The sequence below is a fragment of the Eretmochelys imbricata genome, chromosome 19, assembly GCF_965152235.1.
Source record: "Eretmochelys imbricata isolate rEreImb1 chromosome 19, rEreImb1.hap1, whole genome shotgun sequence".
Classification (NCBI taxonomy): Eukaryota; Metazoa; Chordata; order Testudines; family Cheloniidae; genus Eretmochelys; species Eretmochelys imbricata.
The window spans coordinates 7,597,851-7,615,886 of NC_135590.1; the positions used below are offsets into that span (position 1 = coordinate 7,597,851).

General features: G+C 42.6%; 1 protein-coding gene across 4 annotated transcripts in view; it reads left to right on the plus strand.

The window, feature by feature from the left end:
- MACF1 (microtubule actin crosslinking factor 1) overlaps nt 1-16,723 on the plus strand; it is a 234,061-nt gene extending 217,338 nt beyond the window's left edge. For 3 of the 4 annotated variants that reach the window (XM_077838115.1, XM_077838112.1, XM_077838116.1), the window contains 6 exons: nt 1,364-1,381; nt 4,865-4,982; nt 10,244-10,455; nt 11,152-11,262; nt 14,478-14,601; nt 15,144-16,723. In XM_077838115.1, the coding sequence (XP_077694241.1) occupies nt 1,364-1,381; nt 4,865-4,982; nt 10,244-10,455; nt 11,152-11,262; nt 14,478-14,601; nt 15,144-15,400 (840 nt within the window). In that variant the 3' untranslated portion in view covers nt 15,401-16,723. The remainder of the gene's footprint in view (nt 1-1,363; nt 1,382-4,864; nt 4,983-10,243; nt 10,456-11,151; nt 11,263-14,477; nt 14,602-15,143) is intronic. The other variant, XM_077838114.1, reaches the window with a different exon arrangement.
- The last annotated feature ends 1,313 nt before the right edge of the window (nt 16,724-18,036 follow it).

An 18,036-nucleotide genomic window follows, 5' to 3' on the forward strand; every position in this document is an offset into this window, starting at 1 on the left:
CACAAGTTCTCCTAATTCCTAGCTCATGTGTGATCCTACCAGGGAGAAGTGTCCATTTTAACTTCTACTGAAGCAACCTGATTCTGTCGTACTGTATAGAGATCTTACTTTTTAAAAGATTAAATCAGAATTTTTACCTATGCTAACCTCTTGCCTTCTGAGATGTTAAGTCCAGAGATTAGACCAATAACGTGCACTCAGGAACCTGAGACATAGACTTATCTTGGGCTCTGTGATGAGGGAATAACATGAAGAGTTTAGAGACTAGTTCCTTCTTCCCCAAGTTGATCTGAGGGTCTCTAGAGATGAGACTTTCTGGGGAAACTGCAGCAATATGCCCTTAATGGAGCACACTGATTCCTTGATAGTAGTCATAACTGTATGATCCTATTGGTGGGGAGCTTGCAAGTGGTTTCTCTATCACATGAGCGTGTAATGGAGAGGATATACATGGACAGATGATGATAGATGGTCTGTGAGATTCTCCTGTGACTTTTTGAGAAGAGGGAAGGCTAAGGGTCAGCATGCTTTCCTGGTGCATTAAATCTTGCATGTGCCTAATAGCACAAGAACAAGACAAACATAGATGTGGCAGTGTTCTGAGAGAGCTTAGCCCACTCACTGGCGGGGATGTTGTATCTGTAGATACCTGTAGACAATAACTACCTCAAAGTTTTATGTGTGTACCTTACACCTATGGTTTTCTTCACTTCATGTAGCTCATTTCTAAAAAGGTATTCAAAATATTTGTGTAATGGATCTGTTTTAAGGTACTTCATGTTTTCATTTCAAATTATTCACTGGGATGGACCGGCAGCAAACCATCCAGGTTTCCTGCATGCTTTGGGCATCGAGGAGTTAAAATAGCAACACTTGTGCACATTCAAATATCAGACTTAGGGCAAGTCTACACTACCATGCTACATCGGCGCAGCTGCACCAGGGCGTCTGGTGAAGACGCACTATGCTGATCGGTGAGCACTCTCCAATCAGCATAATTACTCCTCCATGAGAGGCAGAAGCTATGTCTCCCACCGACATAGCGCCAGTGTGGACAGCGCTTAGGTCGATGTAACTTACGTCTCTTGTGGGGGAGGGGGGTGGCTTTGTCACACGGTTGTGTAAACGAGCCCTTATTTGTGAATTTTGAAGCGATGAATTACAACTTCTGCTGTAGGGACAGAAAAGAACAGTTAGCATGTCAAATAACATCAAGTACCCTGATTTTTAACTACCTGTAGTTAACTAAGATTTTCATGATTGTTGCATTGTTAAATCCTATAAAATGTTTTCTTGTTTTTCTCCCCCTCTTCCTCTTTTCTCCATCTGATCTTCTCCCCACCCAAATTCTTTCTCTCCGTAGTTCTTCCTCGGCAATCAGGTACAGTGTGCCTTGCAATGCTGTCTCTCATTCTTTTAACAAACATGGCTTGGTGTGTGTTTATAATACCAATCTTTCTCTTGTTGCTGTGGGAAGATGTGATCTAAAGAATGGTGTGTTAGAGTTGGTTGTGTTACTTGGCAGAGTATGGTATACAGAGTGATGTTTACCTGAAAATGCGATACCAAATGGCAAAACTCCTTGGAGGAAAGAATTAAAATGTTTAATGGGAAAATCAGAAATCTACAAAGATGGAGAGATTTAGCCTCCAAATTGCTTCTTCCTCTGATGCCCCAGTGGTATTAGAGGTTATGGCATCATTCATGTGAAAGGGAACGTGTAAGGTCCCAGTGCTCATGGTGGAATTGTCAAAGAACATTGTCTCACGCTTCTAACTCTACTGCTAGAGGAATCATAGGACTGGAAGGGACCTTGAGAGGTCATCTAGTCCGGTCCCCTGCACTGAAGGCAGGACTAATTATTCTATTGTAACACTCTTCACAAAATTTATCCAGGCTAACATTTTCTGAACACAGACTGTATACCAGGATCTGGATGGGTTTGACTATAACGCAGTCACTATGGAATGAGAATGCTGCATTCACATGATCAGTCTCTTAGGTAACAATAACTAAACCCTCATCCCCTGCTTCACCGACTTTGAGTAACTCATAACTGGAAGAAAGTTCGTGAAAAATTGCATGTACCTACTCTTATATTCTGTTCTGTGATTAATATTATGGTAACTGAAGGCTGACAAGAACACAGGAACCCCATTGATAAAGGGACTGGAGTAATGTGTTTCATCACAAAAATGCAGCCTCCGTTTGAACAACGAAGGAAATCCATTTATTTTAACTACTGAGGATTTTTAACTTGAAGAGCTGGACTCTAAATGTGGTGCCATGAAATAAGGATAAAATAAATATTCATAAATAATGAATTTCTTGAGTGAAGGAAAGGATAGAAACCAGTTCCCCGTTTATTCTAGCTAGGTGACTAGACAAATCTTTGAAGGGAACTATAAAACTGTATCTGATTATTAACAATAAATTTTTAATTAATGTTACAAGACTGGAGCAAATTATGCAGATTCTCCACTCTGCTATGTTGGAGTGAAGGGGCTACAAAATTAGTGTATCCAGCTAACTGAGGATTCCCCTAGCATGGAGGAATTACTCAGTTAGTATAGAACCAGTGCAGCAAAGGGGCATAGCCAGAGAGCCCTTGTCCTCCAGTGAGCCTCAGCAGGCATAAATAGCTCTTTCTGGCTATAGCGAGTTGGCGTAGCAGCTGCGCCAGGAGAGGTGTGTTGCCCCAGGTGTGCCCATCACACACTGGGTGCAGCTGAGAATTTAGCCTAGAAACTTTGAGACCAAAAATCATTGTCTCTGAAGCCAGACAGCCTACCTTTCCAGCACTCCAGCTCCTGACTGCTTAGCACTAAAGATCTTCCATTCTGTGGCTCATTGGTTCTCCAGAGAGCAGAACTGAGAATCCTACTGCTCTAAAACTAACTAAACTCCAGCCTCCACTTGCTGGGGAGAGCATGGAAGCAGGATCCCTTCATGAACAGACACGGCCTGCAGCTACAGATTGAAAGAGAGCCCTAGAGATGCCCATAGCTCAGTCCCAAGCCTGAGAGCAAAGGGGAAATCTGAAAAGAGGCTCATGCATGAAACTCTTTGAGAAAGGGCTGTGCAGAACAGGGGAGAGTTGTAGTCTCAGGAGAGTAGGGGGCATGTGAGATGTTTGGAACAGGAAAAGGAACCCTTAATCCTGCCTTATTCCAATACCCCCTAGCACTCTCTTTCTGCAGAAATCAATCTAGATGTGTCTTGAACTCATCTGTAATTTTTTTTTACCTCAGTTACCTCCCCAGTAAGTGTTTAGCATCATTTGCATGAAGTAATTCTGCCCAAGTTTCCCCTAGTTACTCCTCATTTCCTAAGGTTTCCATTATGTCTCCTGTTTTTTTAATTCCTTCTCCATGTTAAAAAGAGAGTCTAATTTATCAATGCCTTCATAATTCTGAAATCCTCTATTAGATCATGTTGAAGTATCCCCCTTTTCAAAGGCAATCAACCCAGTCTCCTTCGTTTTCCCTCATTGCTTCAGCTCCTAAGACAGGGTGGAATTTTTGCTGCTCTTTATGATAGCCTGTGTGGTACATGGACCAGTACTGTTCACAGTAGTCCAGGTGGGGTTCTGCTAGATGTCTGAATGTCCATGTAAATATTAGGAGAAGATGGCTCTGAAGAGAAGCACGTGCATGGTGGTGGATGAAAATGTCTCATAAACGGTAGCACGGGGGAACTGGAAAGAGATGTGTGATTTTGTTGATTCAGGGGCACACTTGATGATTGTTTGAAATTGGGGAGATTTTAAATTCCTAATGAACATTATAATCACTGGTTTCAGAGTAGCAGCCGTGTTAGTCTGTATTCGCAAAAAGAAAAGGAGTACATCCGATGATGCATCCAATGAAGTGAGCTGTAGCTCACGAAAGCTTATGCTCAAATAAGTTGGTTAGTCTCTAAGGTGCCACTAGTACTCCTTTTCTTTTTATTACAATCACTAATAAGCATTCTGGGACTCGAACCTTAGATTTCTACGTTCTAGATTCACTATAATTGGGTGACTCTCCTGTGGGAGTTCTCTGGCTGGTTGAGGCTCGGTGAAATGCTCACACCTCAGACTTGGTGAAGAGGTTTCATTCACAGTGCTGATGCTGCACTGCTAGCATTTGCTATGCCAGCCTTCAGTGACGTGTCAGATGTCTCTTTTCAAAGCGGACTGTGTCGGGAGTGTCGGTGGGCAGTGTGGTCTAATGGATAGAGCACTGGGAGCGGGACTCCGGTGGCTGGGCTCTATTCTGGGCTCTGCCACTGGCCTGCTACATGACCAGAGGCAAGTCACTTCCCCACCCTGTGCCTCAGTGTCCTCATCTGTAAAATGGGGACGATGGTGCTATGTCCTCCCACTTTGTAAAGTGCTTTGAGATCTACTAATGAAAGCACTACATAAGAGCTAAGTGCTATTATTATTATTATTCATGAAATGAAAGGCAGAGCAATAAAATTCTGTTTCTTTGGGTAAAACCCTCAAAACATCAAATTTAGAAACTCTCATTTGCTACCTGGCCATCCTTTGACCTGCATTTGAATTTCTCAGCTTTCTTTTTTTGGCATTAGCCCTAGAGAATCTTGTTAGTAGCCTTATCCTGAGTTTCTTTAGATGAAAAAATTCTCATAAATTGACACCAAAGTGAATTGATTCCCACATAACATATAGCCTTTTGATATATTTGGAGAAGCCTTAAACATTAATAAGAGCTTTGAAAATGTTTAGGGTTACAGGTAGCACTTCAAATAGTCCCCAGTGCAGTTATATTACTAACCCTGACGCAGTCTGTTTTGGAGAGGAGCAGTGTCTCCATTTTATAGCCCTATTGCTTGAACTGCTTCTCTGTTGGTTCCACAGTTTGGTGATTCCCAGCAGTTGCGACTGGTCCGTATTTTGCGCAGCACTGTCATGGTTCGAGTTGGAGGAGGATGGATGGCCCTGGATGAATTTTTAGTGAAAAATGACCCTTGCAGAGGTAAGAAAGAACCTGTTTCTCAGGGACCTTTCATCTCCACAATAGTTGTGAAGTTGCCAGGTAGCACAAGATGCTTCATTGAAGCAGATCTCATCAATCTGTGGGCTTGTGCAAATAAAGGAAGATCTGGAGAAAATGGGCACTAAAAAAAACCCCAAGCTTATTTATTGCAAGTCTCTCAATATTTGGTCGTGTTCTTAAAGCCCCAGCTTCTGGAGTCATGTGAATAGGTGAGAATCTCAGTTTTCATTTCAGAGGAAACAAACAAGTTCGGCGCCCTCCTGGTTGCTGAGAAAAGCTTGAAAATGTGATCTGAGTGCACCTGAAAGTTCAAAAATCAGAAAGCAAATAAAAAAAACCTCTGTGTATTGTTTGTGTAAAATCACATGATTTTAAGCCAATTGCATAATTTTTGAGCACCTGGGGATGGCAGTATTGCAGTATGAACCCTTTGCAAAGGGTCTTCCAGAAAATCCAAACCTTGAGCATCAAGGAGTTAAAATTAGTTACCCTGAATAAAAAGAAAATCCCTTTTACTAAAAATTATTTTGTTAACATCCTTTTTTTTTTCCATACAAATTTGCTGGCCATTTCTTTTTCGTAGTTCAAACCCCTCATTTTGATTTGTTGTCTGCACTCTTCGACGATGGCCAAAAGCTGGTGTCTTCTGTGTGTTTTCCTTTGCGTTGCTGGCATGTGCCGAATTCAGCAGAACTCCTGCCTTCGTGGACTTGTGTGTCTTTTACAACAAACAGTTGTCAGTGTGGATTCCACTGTAAATGTTACTGTTACAAATCCAATGTGCTGATAGATGACCAGTGTGTTAGAGAAATCTAATAAAAACCGTTCCAATTCCATACAAATGTAGGTAAAATCAGGTGTAAGAAGCCTCTAGACAAGAATATAATCTCTCTTGCTGATAAATGTGATTCTAATGTGCTGCACCCTCCAGAAAGAAAACCCTCACATTGTGTTTTTAGGGACAATGGTGCTGTTTCCAGAAGCTCTGTGTGTGTATGCCTAAAAAATTTCCTGCAAGATTGCGGTTGCCAACTCTTCCTTCCCCGCCTCTCAAAATGGCAGCGCTGCATGGGGTGAAAAAGAACTGTCCTTCAACTGTGCATTTCTTTCTTGACCAGTTTCTGCTTTCTCCTGCTCTCAGTTTCCTTGTATGTGTGTGTTTTTCTTTGTTCTAGTTCACCACCCTGGAAGTAAAATAAAGCGCTCTGATTCCAGCTCTTCGATTGCCAGTCAGTCTCCGATAGGTTGGCGTTACTTTTGCTTTATCACTCTTGCCAGCACCCCCCCTCTCCCATCATTAAGAATGGCTTTGCTTCTTAACCAGCCCGCCTGCCCCACCACATCTGCTGCCTTTGTGATGCTGAGACAGTGTTGATAATATCAAGAATATTCTAGTCGAGACATTTTTAAACAGGTTTTAACTAAATCGACTCTCCAAAAATTGAGTGGCATGTCAGAAACCGGAAAAAACACACGCACTATATGTCTGTTCAAACTCAGATTCATAGTTAGACATATGGATCATTGTGCTTTCTATATCTTAGATACTTATCTGGCCTCCATTACCGCAGTATCTGAATACCTCACAATCTTAATATATTTCCTTGTGAGGTATTGTGGTAGTAGTCCCAATTACGGATGGGAAACTGAGGCAGATGGATTAATTGAGTTGACCAAGGTGTCACAGAGCAGTTGTGGCAGAACTGAGAATTGAACCCAGCTCTCCCATGTCTAAAGCTAGTGCCCTACTCACTGGACCATCCTTCCTTTTTTACTGAGTTCAGCTCCCAGGGATCTTATTTCAGTTTATCTGAAAAGAGTTGATTTTTTTAATCAGAAACATTTGGAAATAAACAAGGGAAGCTTAACAATTTTTATGACTGGAATACTGAACCATGTACTGCATGGAAAAATTGGAGACAGTGATTTTTCTCTGGATTTTGAAATGTTGCATCGGTGAGATTCTCCTGGATCAGTATTTTTCTGTGGTAGAAAAAGGTCAGAGTTAATCACAGTCGGTCCCTTTCTCAGACGTCTTGATACAGAGAGAGTTCATTGGGGCTTGATGTGTGACTTTCATTTGAAATTAATAAGATGAACCCAGTTCTTCAGTTTACATATTTATTTCTATTGATAAAATAAGAGAAGTTCCCACGTCAAGTCCTGGACACCGTCATACTGTATTTCAGCTCCTATTATTCCTTTTTAGATGTTTCTAGATGTCAAAATAGACTATGGTGATGGTACATGAGGCTGGAGTTTCAAAAACCTACTCCACAGTGAGTTTCAAAAACACTTGGTTGTCTTGGGTTTAGTTTTCATGTGCTTGTGTAGACAGCCTGGAAGCTCGCCTTGTACCTCATGTATTCCTATTCTGTGCAGACAGTGAAGCAGCTTGTGATTGTGCTGTACAATATACTATGGCCAGATGCTACCTGTCTTGAGGTGAATTGCAGAGAGTGGTTTCTTCAGACCATTTCTGGACATCTTCCTTTTAAAAAATAATTTGTATTACAAGAGTGCTTAGAAACGCCTACCTGCGAGGTCCTATGCAAGTGCATAAAGATACAGTCCTTGTTCCAAATCTAAATAGACAAAACAAAGGGGAGGGGGGTGGAAATAGAGGCCCGGGGAAAAGTGACTTGCCCAAGGTCACACAGCAAGTCAGTGGCAGAGCTGGGAATAGAACCCAGGTCTTCTCAATCTCCCAGTCCAGTGCCAACCATCTTATATGATGGATTTGTTAATGAAAATGTTGTGTTAAATCCAGCCTCAAGGTAGGAAGAATTTTACAAGGGATAAAGGATGTTCCCTCAAGACAAAAATCTGACTCCCCTGTATTTCATAGCTGAACAGCCAGGTCTGTGTAAGGTCAACCTGGGCCTTTTTGTTGTCGGTGTGTTTTTTGCCTTGGCACATTACATTATTTTTCTTAGTGTTCTTTGCCATAAGCTGGAGAATTCCCCATGTGTACTAAAGGAATCTCTGCTGTGTTTCTTGCTTGTGGCTTTCAGATGCCACAAAGGACCTCTAATGGCAATGAACGTCCGCACGGTAGCACTGGAAACCACAGCATGCAGAGCAACAGTTGAGATACATGTCGCTAACGCTTCATTAAAAAGACAGTACTCCTGCTTCTAGTGGGACTTGAACGGTTTTCTCCATTTTCCCTCTGCCGGAGAGCTCGGTACAGGGAGTGAGAGAGGCCCATGGTGTAGCGTGGCCACAACCAGCATTCAGCGGCTGGGATTCTCCGAAAGGGGAATGAGCCACACCCAACTGAGTGAGAGTGTGTAATTTCAGACTAGGATTCAAGCCTGCATTTGTTTAACAATGAGGGTAATTAACCATTGGAACAACGGAACAATGGATTCTCCGTCACTGGCCACGTTTAAATCAAGAATGGATGTTTCTCTAAAAGACCTGCTCTAGTTCAAACAGGAATCAGTTCAGGGAAGTCCTATGGCCTGTGTTGTACAGGAGGTCGGACGAGACAATCACAATGGTTCCTTCTGGCCTTTGTAACATATAAATCTATGGCAGCAAAAAAAAGCCACTGATATTTTTGGCTGCGGTACATTATATCTTGGAAGAAGGGTGTGTTAGTTCCACTATACACCACGGAGGAGCCTACCTGTAATAACTCCATGTGGTTCTGGGCATGTCGGTATTAGATAGATGTCAGCCAACCAGAAGGAGTTCATAGAAGAGCAGTAAAAATGATTAGAGGGCTGGAAGAATTGACTTGTGAGGAAAGGCATTAACAAAATAAGATAGCTTAACTAGATCTTGATTAAGTAAGGGCCATAATAAGCAGGTACATTGCTTAGAAGATATAAGCACCAAGCAGAGAGGAGGGTTGTTTAGGGCATAATCAAGTGGAGAAATATAAAGGCGAATAGAGAGTGTGTATCGAGAACAAGTTCCCAAGAACAAAGCTTGTTAGAATGTGAAATCCTCTCCCAAGGGAAGCGGGGACTGATGCATGTTGCCAAGCTGAGGAACTCCAGAGGAGAAAAGCTTCCAGCCCATTTTGTCTGGAAGGAAAGCAACTGCAACACAAGGACTTCTTTGCCAGGGAGAGTAAACTGTGTGTCTGTGTGAGGGGTCTGGGACTGGAAACCGTCTTTCCCCGCACCCAGCCCTCTGGAAGAAAGAAAAAAGGAAATGTTTAACAGTCCTTACTCACTACAGTCTCTTCCTTACGTGAAACAGCTTAGGTTTGGTAGTAGTCAATACGTCCCTTTATCTCAACACAGACTTTGAGACTTTAATTGGTTCTGATTATCTTTTGAAGCCCATGCTAAATATTCTTTGCTTCTGTCACCTGCGGCTTGTTGCTGAAATCAGCATGATTCGGAAGCGGTGCGGCTTGCTTTCTGTAAGCTCTTGAATTTACTAGTGCAACTCTGCTTCTTCGTCTCTACTGTTAATGCTTTGCTACGGGTGTTTTAGGGTGTGGGTGCCAGGGTTCTTCCCATCCCTAGGTTATCACAGAACAAGGCTTCTACCCTGCAGTGGCTTCTTTGTCTTTCAAGTCTAACACATTGAATCTAATATTGCTCCTTTGTCCTGTAAGGCTTTGCGCATGGCCTTGCTCCTACCTACTTTAATGAATTTTCTGTCTATATACCTGGTGAGTTTCTGAGATACTGGCCTAGGCTGATCTTCTTAGTATCTCAGGACGTAAAACTTCCAACTGCATTGTTACCCCATTGCTAGTTGCAGAGAGACCCTCCAGTTCCTGGGACTTTCAGATCCAAATTTTACATTTGCCGTCTGATATGAGGAGTTGTAGCTTGGAAAATTGGTCATGCTCCACATAGTCATGCGCTGGGTGTGAGAGCAGGAGTACGACCTTTCCGAGCTGTTCTATTCAGTATTTTTAACCTGTCCTAAGAATGTCATCAGCTGCTCGTGCTAATTTTAACTAGACTTGTATAATAGGCCCAGGACATGCATAAAAGTTGCATAATTCTGTCTGAACTCCTGGACCTCTAGGGTTCTTTCGCCTATCACAAGTCTTCAAAAACCAATCAGCAAAGTTACATCGTCGCAACGGAGCGAGAATGCTGCACTGGTCTCGCTCTGCTGTGGCCAGGATGAGAGCAAGACGTCCATTGTAGGTCAGAGATGGAGTCTCGTGGATGTCTGAGGGATGTCCTCCTGGGGCTAAGCAGGACTTGGGTGAAACGCCTCGGGTGGTTTTTTTTCAGGAGATGCTTTGTTTCCTCTTTCAGCACGAGGAAGGACCAACCTCGAACTTAGAGAGAAGTTTATTTTACCAGAGGGAGCCTCGCAGGGAATGACGCCTTTCAGGTCACGGGGTCGAAGGTCGAAACCCTCCTCCCGGGCTGCCTCCCCAACGCGCTCCAGCTCTAGTGCAAGCCAGAGTAATCACAGCTGCGCATCTGTGCCGTCCTCTCCAGCAACGCCTGCGAGTGGAGCCAAGGTAAGGCTGATACTCCTTTGCTTTCCTGATGCTCATGCCTACTCAGACCCCATTCCAAGGAGACCAGGAGCTGAAGCATTAGGTAGGAGAGGTTTTTGCGGGGAGACTCCGAAAATAGGCGAATGTATGCTTCATTGGTGGACACCTGAATGGCAGAACTTGGCTTAAAACTGATACTTGAGGCAGGGATAAACCCATTGACTGCACAGTCGATATATTTAAATCATTCATGCCACAAGTTTCTTCCCGCTTTGTATACACTACACCTGCAGGTAGGTGACCATTCGTAGAGAGAACGTAAACACGTCTCAGGAAAGGCTGAGTTGCCGATTGAGGTTGTTTTTATTTTTACGTTCTCACATTGTAACTCTTGGGACCATTCCTGATTCTCCTATCTTCCACCAGTCCGAATTTCCCCTGCCATCTCTCTGTGCGATAGGAGCAGACTTATCTTGGACATCACTGCTCACACGAGCAGCCGGCTAGCATGAAGGAGGAAGTGGCTGCCTTTTTGTGTCTCCTTTTCACCACATTGTGCCAATGTGCATTTTATTTTGTCGTCTGTTTCTTTTGGAATTTATGTATTTTCTGTTTGTTATTCCCATTTCGGATACTTTTCTGTTCCATTTTCACTCACTTTTCACCTCTTTTCCCCCCCTTTCTCCCTACCCTTCCTTTGGATTTTCCATTTCACAGACTCCACATCACTTCTCTCGCTGTTATGACAAACCCTGGTTGGTAAACAGTAAAGCTGGCACCCCTCACAGGGGCTTCGATAATTCCGACTCCCACCTGTCCAGCTCCGAGGTAGAGTATGGCTCTGCTGGTCAAAGGACCTGTTGAAAGGAAGGAACGCGGCTGCTTCCTTTTCCTGCTGAATGCTTTTCTTTTATTATAGCAGCGCTTGTTAGCACAGCTAACGCTAAGACTGTGGGCGTTTTTCAGGCGTTCCTAACTCGGATCAAAAAAGAAATTCACACAAGAATGAAACTCAATGTACAAGATGCCTGAAATCAATTTTTACCCCTTTTGAGCAATTTTAAAACAAGTAATTTATCAGATTGCAAAACTCAATGTAACTTCCTGGCTTTAGCCACTTTTTTTTTTTTTTTTTTTTTTTAGCATTCAAAAAAAGACCATAATGAAAACTAGGGATCTCTTAATATTAAAAATAGGAATAAAATCACCGAGTTAGCACTTGAAAATCAGCTACAGCGCATGCCCAGTAACCACTTTTACCATAGGTTTCTGCAGTACATATATCTCTCGGCGTATTTCGGCAGATCTACTGTGTCCTATAACGTCACACACTGATGCGAGGCCTCTGCAATACTTTCATACAGCGGAGTGAATTCAGGCTGAAGTTCCAGCCTGAACATAGAATTTTCTGACCTCTGGGAATTGGTGGTGGTTCAGAATTTTAACGTAGATTTTGGAGGTTTAACGTACCGGCAGTTTGTCATGTCTCCCATTCTTGATCTTCTCTTGAAAATAGTTTCCGAAGTTTTGTTATCAAAAAGTCAGGTGTAGTTCCTGAAATGTAAGAAATGATCCACATGTTGCCATAAGAAAGACTTTGGGAAGATACTGCATTTTGTTATAAAGTACGATCAAGGGCCAGGATCAAAAGCTCCAGGATTTACTGACAATGTTGGAGAGTCGCTCTCAAAACAAAAAAGTGCCAGAGAGAAATGCATGTAGAGGGAGCTACTTTCAAATTTCTTAAAACCTCGTTCCACGGTTTGTTTTTGGTCCTGTTCAAAGGCTTGTCCAGCACTTTAAAATGTGTTAATGGAACTTAACTGCCATGTATCCAAGGAGGCATCTGTCCTCTTCCTTGACTTTCCCTTTGCTTCCTCTCCCTTTGCTGTAGCTTCACGAGACAAAAAGAAATTAAAATCTCTCCAGTTCACATCAGAGGGCGTTTGGGAGAATCTCTCTCCAGCTGTTTGTCAGAAGATTTATTCCAAAGCGACCCTCCAACTATTAAAAGGCATTTCTTTTTACGGTGACACAAACTGAAAATTGTAAAAGGATAGCTAGCTGCTGCTGAATCAGTCTGCCCATTGTGCTGGTAAACTCACAAAATTGGGTGACTGGGCAACAACTTGGCAGATGAAATTCAACGCTGATAAATGCATCGAAAACTCTAATCCCACCTATACGTAAAAAACCAATCAGGTCTAAATTAGCTGTTACTACTCAAGAAAGAGATCTCGGAGTCATTGTGGAGAGTTCTCTGAAAACCATCCACTCAATGGGCAGCGGCCGTCAAAAATGCCGACAGAATTTTGGGAATCATTAGGAAAGGGATAGATAGTAAGACAGAAAATGTCATACTGCCTCTATATAAATCCTTGGTACACCCGCATCTTGAATACTGCATGCAGATGTGGTCACCGTATCTCAAAAAAGATATATTTGAATTGGAAAAGGTTCAGAAAAGGGCAACAAAAATGATAAGGGGCCTGGAACAGCTTCCATGTGAGGAGAGATTAATAAGACTGGGACTCTTCAGCTTGGAAAAGAGACAACCAAGGGGGGGATATGATAGAGGGTCTGGTGTGGAGAAAGTGTTGTTTACTCATCATAACACAAGAACTAGGGGTCACCAAATGAAATTAATAGGCAGCAAGTTTAAAAACAAACAAAAGGAAATATTTCTTCACACAATGCACAGTCAACCTGTGGAACTCATTGCCAGAGGATGTTGTGAAGTCCAAGACTATAACAGGGTTCCAAAAGGAACTAGACAAGTTCATGGAGGATAGGTCCATCAATGGCTATTAGCCAAGATGGGCAGGGATGGTGTCCCTAGCCTCTGTTTGCCAGAAGCTGGGAATGGGCGACAGGGGATGGATCACTTGATTACCTGTTCTGTTCATTCCCTCTGAAGCACCTGGCATTGGCCACTGTCAGAAGGCAGGATACTGGGCTAGACGGACCATTGGTCTGACCCAGTATGGCTTTTCTTATGTAAAATGCCAGAATCCCAGTACCTGCAGGCTTGGATGTAACACCTTGGGTGGCTGTTTTCCTGCAATTATTTTATGTTGTCTTAAAACCAGCACTAGGTTTATTTTAGAAACTTGGAGCTGCTCTTTCCAATAGGACTCAGGAGTCCTCTCTTCTTCAGAGATGTTATTCTGACTTACAGTCATGCTTTCTTTGGCTTCCTATTTCTGTGGCAAGAGAAGTAACAGTGGGAGAAAGCTTTGTGTGTGTTGCTTCCTCTAGTGTTTATTTGCAACATCGTAAAGGTCACAGAGCACACTGTTTAGCAGAAAACAGAGTGCGAGTAGCATATAAAGCTTCACTGAGAAGCTTTCAGTTATGGTGGAGAACTTCTGGCCTGCATTTCCCGTGTTCATTCACCACTAGTGCTTGAACGAATGTCTTGGATTTTTTTTAAAAAAATATTTAAAATTCTCTTTGTTGGTTGTCTGTCCCAATTTATATACATTAGGCTGAAATCCCTTGGCCCTATTATGTCACTTGGGGCTGAAATTTGGCACACTTTCACCAAAAAAAACCCAGCATATTTTCACCAAAACATAACTAACCTTTATCATTGTTCTGGACTTTTTAAATACTAGAAATTTCCCAGGATTTCATGTGACTTTTTGTGTGGCTTTTGACCCAAAACAGTACTTGGACCTTAAGATGGACGACAGATTTCAGGTATTTTGAAATAGATCTGTAGCTTAGTCAGAGATGGATCGATATAGATATAAAAACACGTCAAACTAAACAAAATAATTAACAATGGGTTTGCAGGGAAAAGCACTAGCATGTAGTGCTATCCTGAGGGCCCAAAGCCACCATGGGTATGATGTTTTCAGGGACGAGGCTTTGGTGGAACAATAAAACAATTACTGTATGTGTTCTCCTTGACCTTTACGATGATGGTGGTATTTATATATTGGAATCCTGTTGCCGAGATCTACCTCTGATATTAACCCATTACAAAGTGAATTATACCATGACGTCTAAAAGACTCTCGATGCGTTCTTTATTCCAAGGTGACTCCGTCTGCAGGCAGCAAGCTGAAGCGACCAACTTTTCACTCTAGTCGAACTTCTCTTGCGGGTGATACCAGTAATAGTTCCTCTCCAGTCTCTACAGGTGCCAGAACCAATCGGGCTGGTAAGTGCTAGGTCGACCGTTTTACCTGTAATGGATGCTAAAATATGTGGTATCTTCTTTCATAGCTGTCCCTGTCTATGGATTGCAGTCGAGAGAAAGGATAAGATACTGACCATCTGTAATAGCTTAGGATAAACGAAAGGACATGGTTATACAGGCTGGTCTGTTTATCCACTTATAGTAGAGATGGACCCTGAGTAGTTTGGGATGCATTTTAAGAGGCGTTTCCTTTAAATTGTGTTCAGAATAAAAGCTTCATACCACAGACCCTCTGTCTCCCAGAGCCTGGAGTGAGAACAGCCAGAAACAAGCTGTGACATTCTCCAGCGAGTCTTAAAGTTTTAGGCAAAGTTGCTCACTGTCATCGTAGATCATAGAGCGATCAGTGATCCTGTATTGATTGCACAGTCTTCTAATAACATTGCTGCTATTGTTGGGTCTGCAGACTGGTGGCGGTACTGAAGGGAGGTGGGGTCCATTTGCTAAGGGTTAGAAGGGGGAGGTGTTTCAGCGGGGTCACAAATACCTGGATTTAATTTCAGATCCTAAAAAAACAGCCAGTCGTCCCACAAGTCGCGCTGGAAGTCGGGCAGGGAGTCGGGCCAGCAGCCGGCGGGGAAGTGATGCCTCCGATTTTGACCTTCTGGAAACTCAGTCAGCCTGTTCAGACACTTCAGAAAGCAGTGCGGCAGGGGGTCAAGGCAGTTCACGACGGGGGTTGGCAAAACCTTCCAAAATCCCAACCATGTCCAAGAAAACTACTACTGCCACCCCCAAAACTCCAGGCCCCAAGAGATAATACTGTACCAAGACCCCCTAAAACAAAACAAAAACCTGTGTCCAGTTTTTAACCCTGCCACGTACATTGGATGTATATTTATTCTAAACGGGAAAAATTATATTGTTAAAAGTGTAAAAGAATAATTGTGTTATGAAGCTGCCTTATTTGGGTTTTGTTTTGTTTTTTTTCTTTTTTGTAAGTTACTATTTTCATGTGAATATTTATGTAGATAAAATTTGCCTCCTGGTCACCCCTATTCACAGTGGGGCCCAGAAAACTGAAATGTGGGAGAGGGAAAGCAAGCAAAAAAAGTCAAGATGTGAAAGTGTAAAAAAAAAAAAAAAAAAAAGTTAAGAAAAAAATTATACATAGGATTTCTGCGCGGTGCAGGGTGTGAACCTGCTTTATCTTTTAGGATTGTTCCTAAATGCCTCTTTATAAACTTGACTTGCTGTCTCAGCGAGATAAATTATATTTAAAAAACAAAAAAACCGGAATCCTACAGTGTTCAAGGAACTCTCTTTTTTTGTGAATCATGGATACCTCAAACAGAGACACATGAGGTGAGGGGATTTGGGGCGTCTGCTTCCATTTTTTTAAAGGTTATGTGATTTTACCTGAAGAAATCGGAGTTTGTTTGAATTAATAACATTTGCACATGCTACAGTAATGGGGTTCATTACAAATGCTGTCTTTAAAATACTGTCCCAGCACTTATGCTTTTAAAGAGCAAATAATAGTGATGGGTTTGGGGGGTAGAACTTTAAAGCTGTCCAGAAGAGAGCGCTGGGTTGGCAACCCTACAGATACGTCCTTTAGAGGATGGGACGGAAAGGTGCTTCTGTCACTTCCTGTCCTACCCGTTAGAAGACTCTTCTGGATGGCCACCCAGTCAGTTCGCATAAGAGACTGACTCACGTTGTTTGTTACAGAATTGCTATTTATCTGCACCTCTTTTCCTATTTATTATTTGACTGGTCATTCGACTTCAAACCAGACTGAGATTTACGTCACCTCTGCTCCTAGAAGAAACCTGGGACTTACATGCACCGTTGCTTGTCCTTTAAATGAGTCTCACCAGCGCACTTGCTAGCAAGTCCTATCTCGCTTTTGTATGCGACTTTTCTTTGTGATAAAAACAACTGACCAAGTGACCATGCGGGTGGGTCTGGGGAGGGGCTATCTGGACTTCCTGTATTTATTAAATATTGTTCCTCTTCAGCTCTGACCATATTGCTGTGTGATTCTCTCAATTGGTTTAATTGAGGCAGAAACTGAAGCTCAACCAATGAACTGTTTAAAACAGTTTTTTTGTATTAAAATTGCTTGCAGTAATAACAATCTTGCTTCGTCTTTTATTCCACAGTGCGAGCTTTATAAACACAAGTATTCAAGCTTCAGCGTTTTCTTACAAGGCAAAAGCAGCATGGCTGGATAAAAATGTATTTTGAATGCATCTATAAGACAGCAAAAGTTGCCTTTGAGAGCACATGTGGGAGACCTGCTTAGAATGTATGGTTCACCGCTCTTTCATTCCTGTGCTTCCTATTCCTTTGCCATCTAGGCATTTCACAATCAAACCACGTGCTGTGGTGGATTCTCCAATAACTATTGCATAAGACATCAGGACTCTAACAATCACTCAACCCACTGAGTGGTATCAAGTGAATAGAAATCGGTGCAGAGACTTGTGTAGGTTATGAATTCACACCATCCTCCATCACTCAGAAAGCAAGCAGCTGTGCTCCGTGCTGCCAAGAGTTTCTGGGTGAACTCCAGGTGAAGTGTATTGCACTAATTTAGCCTGGAGCTACCAAGGGTCTGGATAACTGCTGCAAGGTCCACACTTAAGAGGAATGAGCTGCTTGCTTGCCAGGTAGGGAGATGTTTGATGGTTTGGGTTATTTAATTACTTTGCAAAATATGGTCTTGAGATCCTTATTAGTTCCTTTTCCTATCCTTATTAGTTTCTTTCCCTTTTTTTACATGTGTATCCCAGGGAAGCATGCTAATATCTTCTGTATGATGTAACGATGGACTGTCTGGGGAGAGATAAGTGGTCGGTTCCACAGTGGAGCAATACATAAGAACGTGCAGTCGTTAAAGACGGAGGTGAATAATGTGAGCCATAGAAAGTGAAAGCTCAGGGGGAAATTGTCTTGCAAAGCACAAGAACAGCGGGGAGCAATCTAAGGTTATACAGCTGATCCAGCCAAACCTTGTTCCAGTTTAAAAGCTGCATGCGGCTGTACTATGGGAAGTAAAGCAATGTGTTGTCTTAAGGTGCCTGTCATTGCCAAGAGTCCAGCTTGTCCATACTGCTGCATGGGACCAGGGAAATTAATGCAATTTGTATCCTGCTGTGGGATGTACTGGGTTTTCAAGTCCCTCTAGCCCAAGCTGTGTAAAGTCAGTACTAGCCCTAGGGGAGCAAGGCACTAAAATCTAGATCTAGTTGACTTGGAAAACCCAAGTTTTTTCGCCCCCTTCCTATCACATTCCCTCTTCCTATGTCTGCACTGAGGGGAGTGAGAACGTGGTGCACCTGGCTTGTAAGGTGCACAGCAGCTGATCGTGTGGCTGCTTACAAGCCTGGGCATTAACTAATGCCAGGGGTAAATCTGTCTCTAGTAACCAAACCATCTTCATCCCAA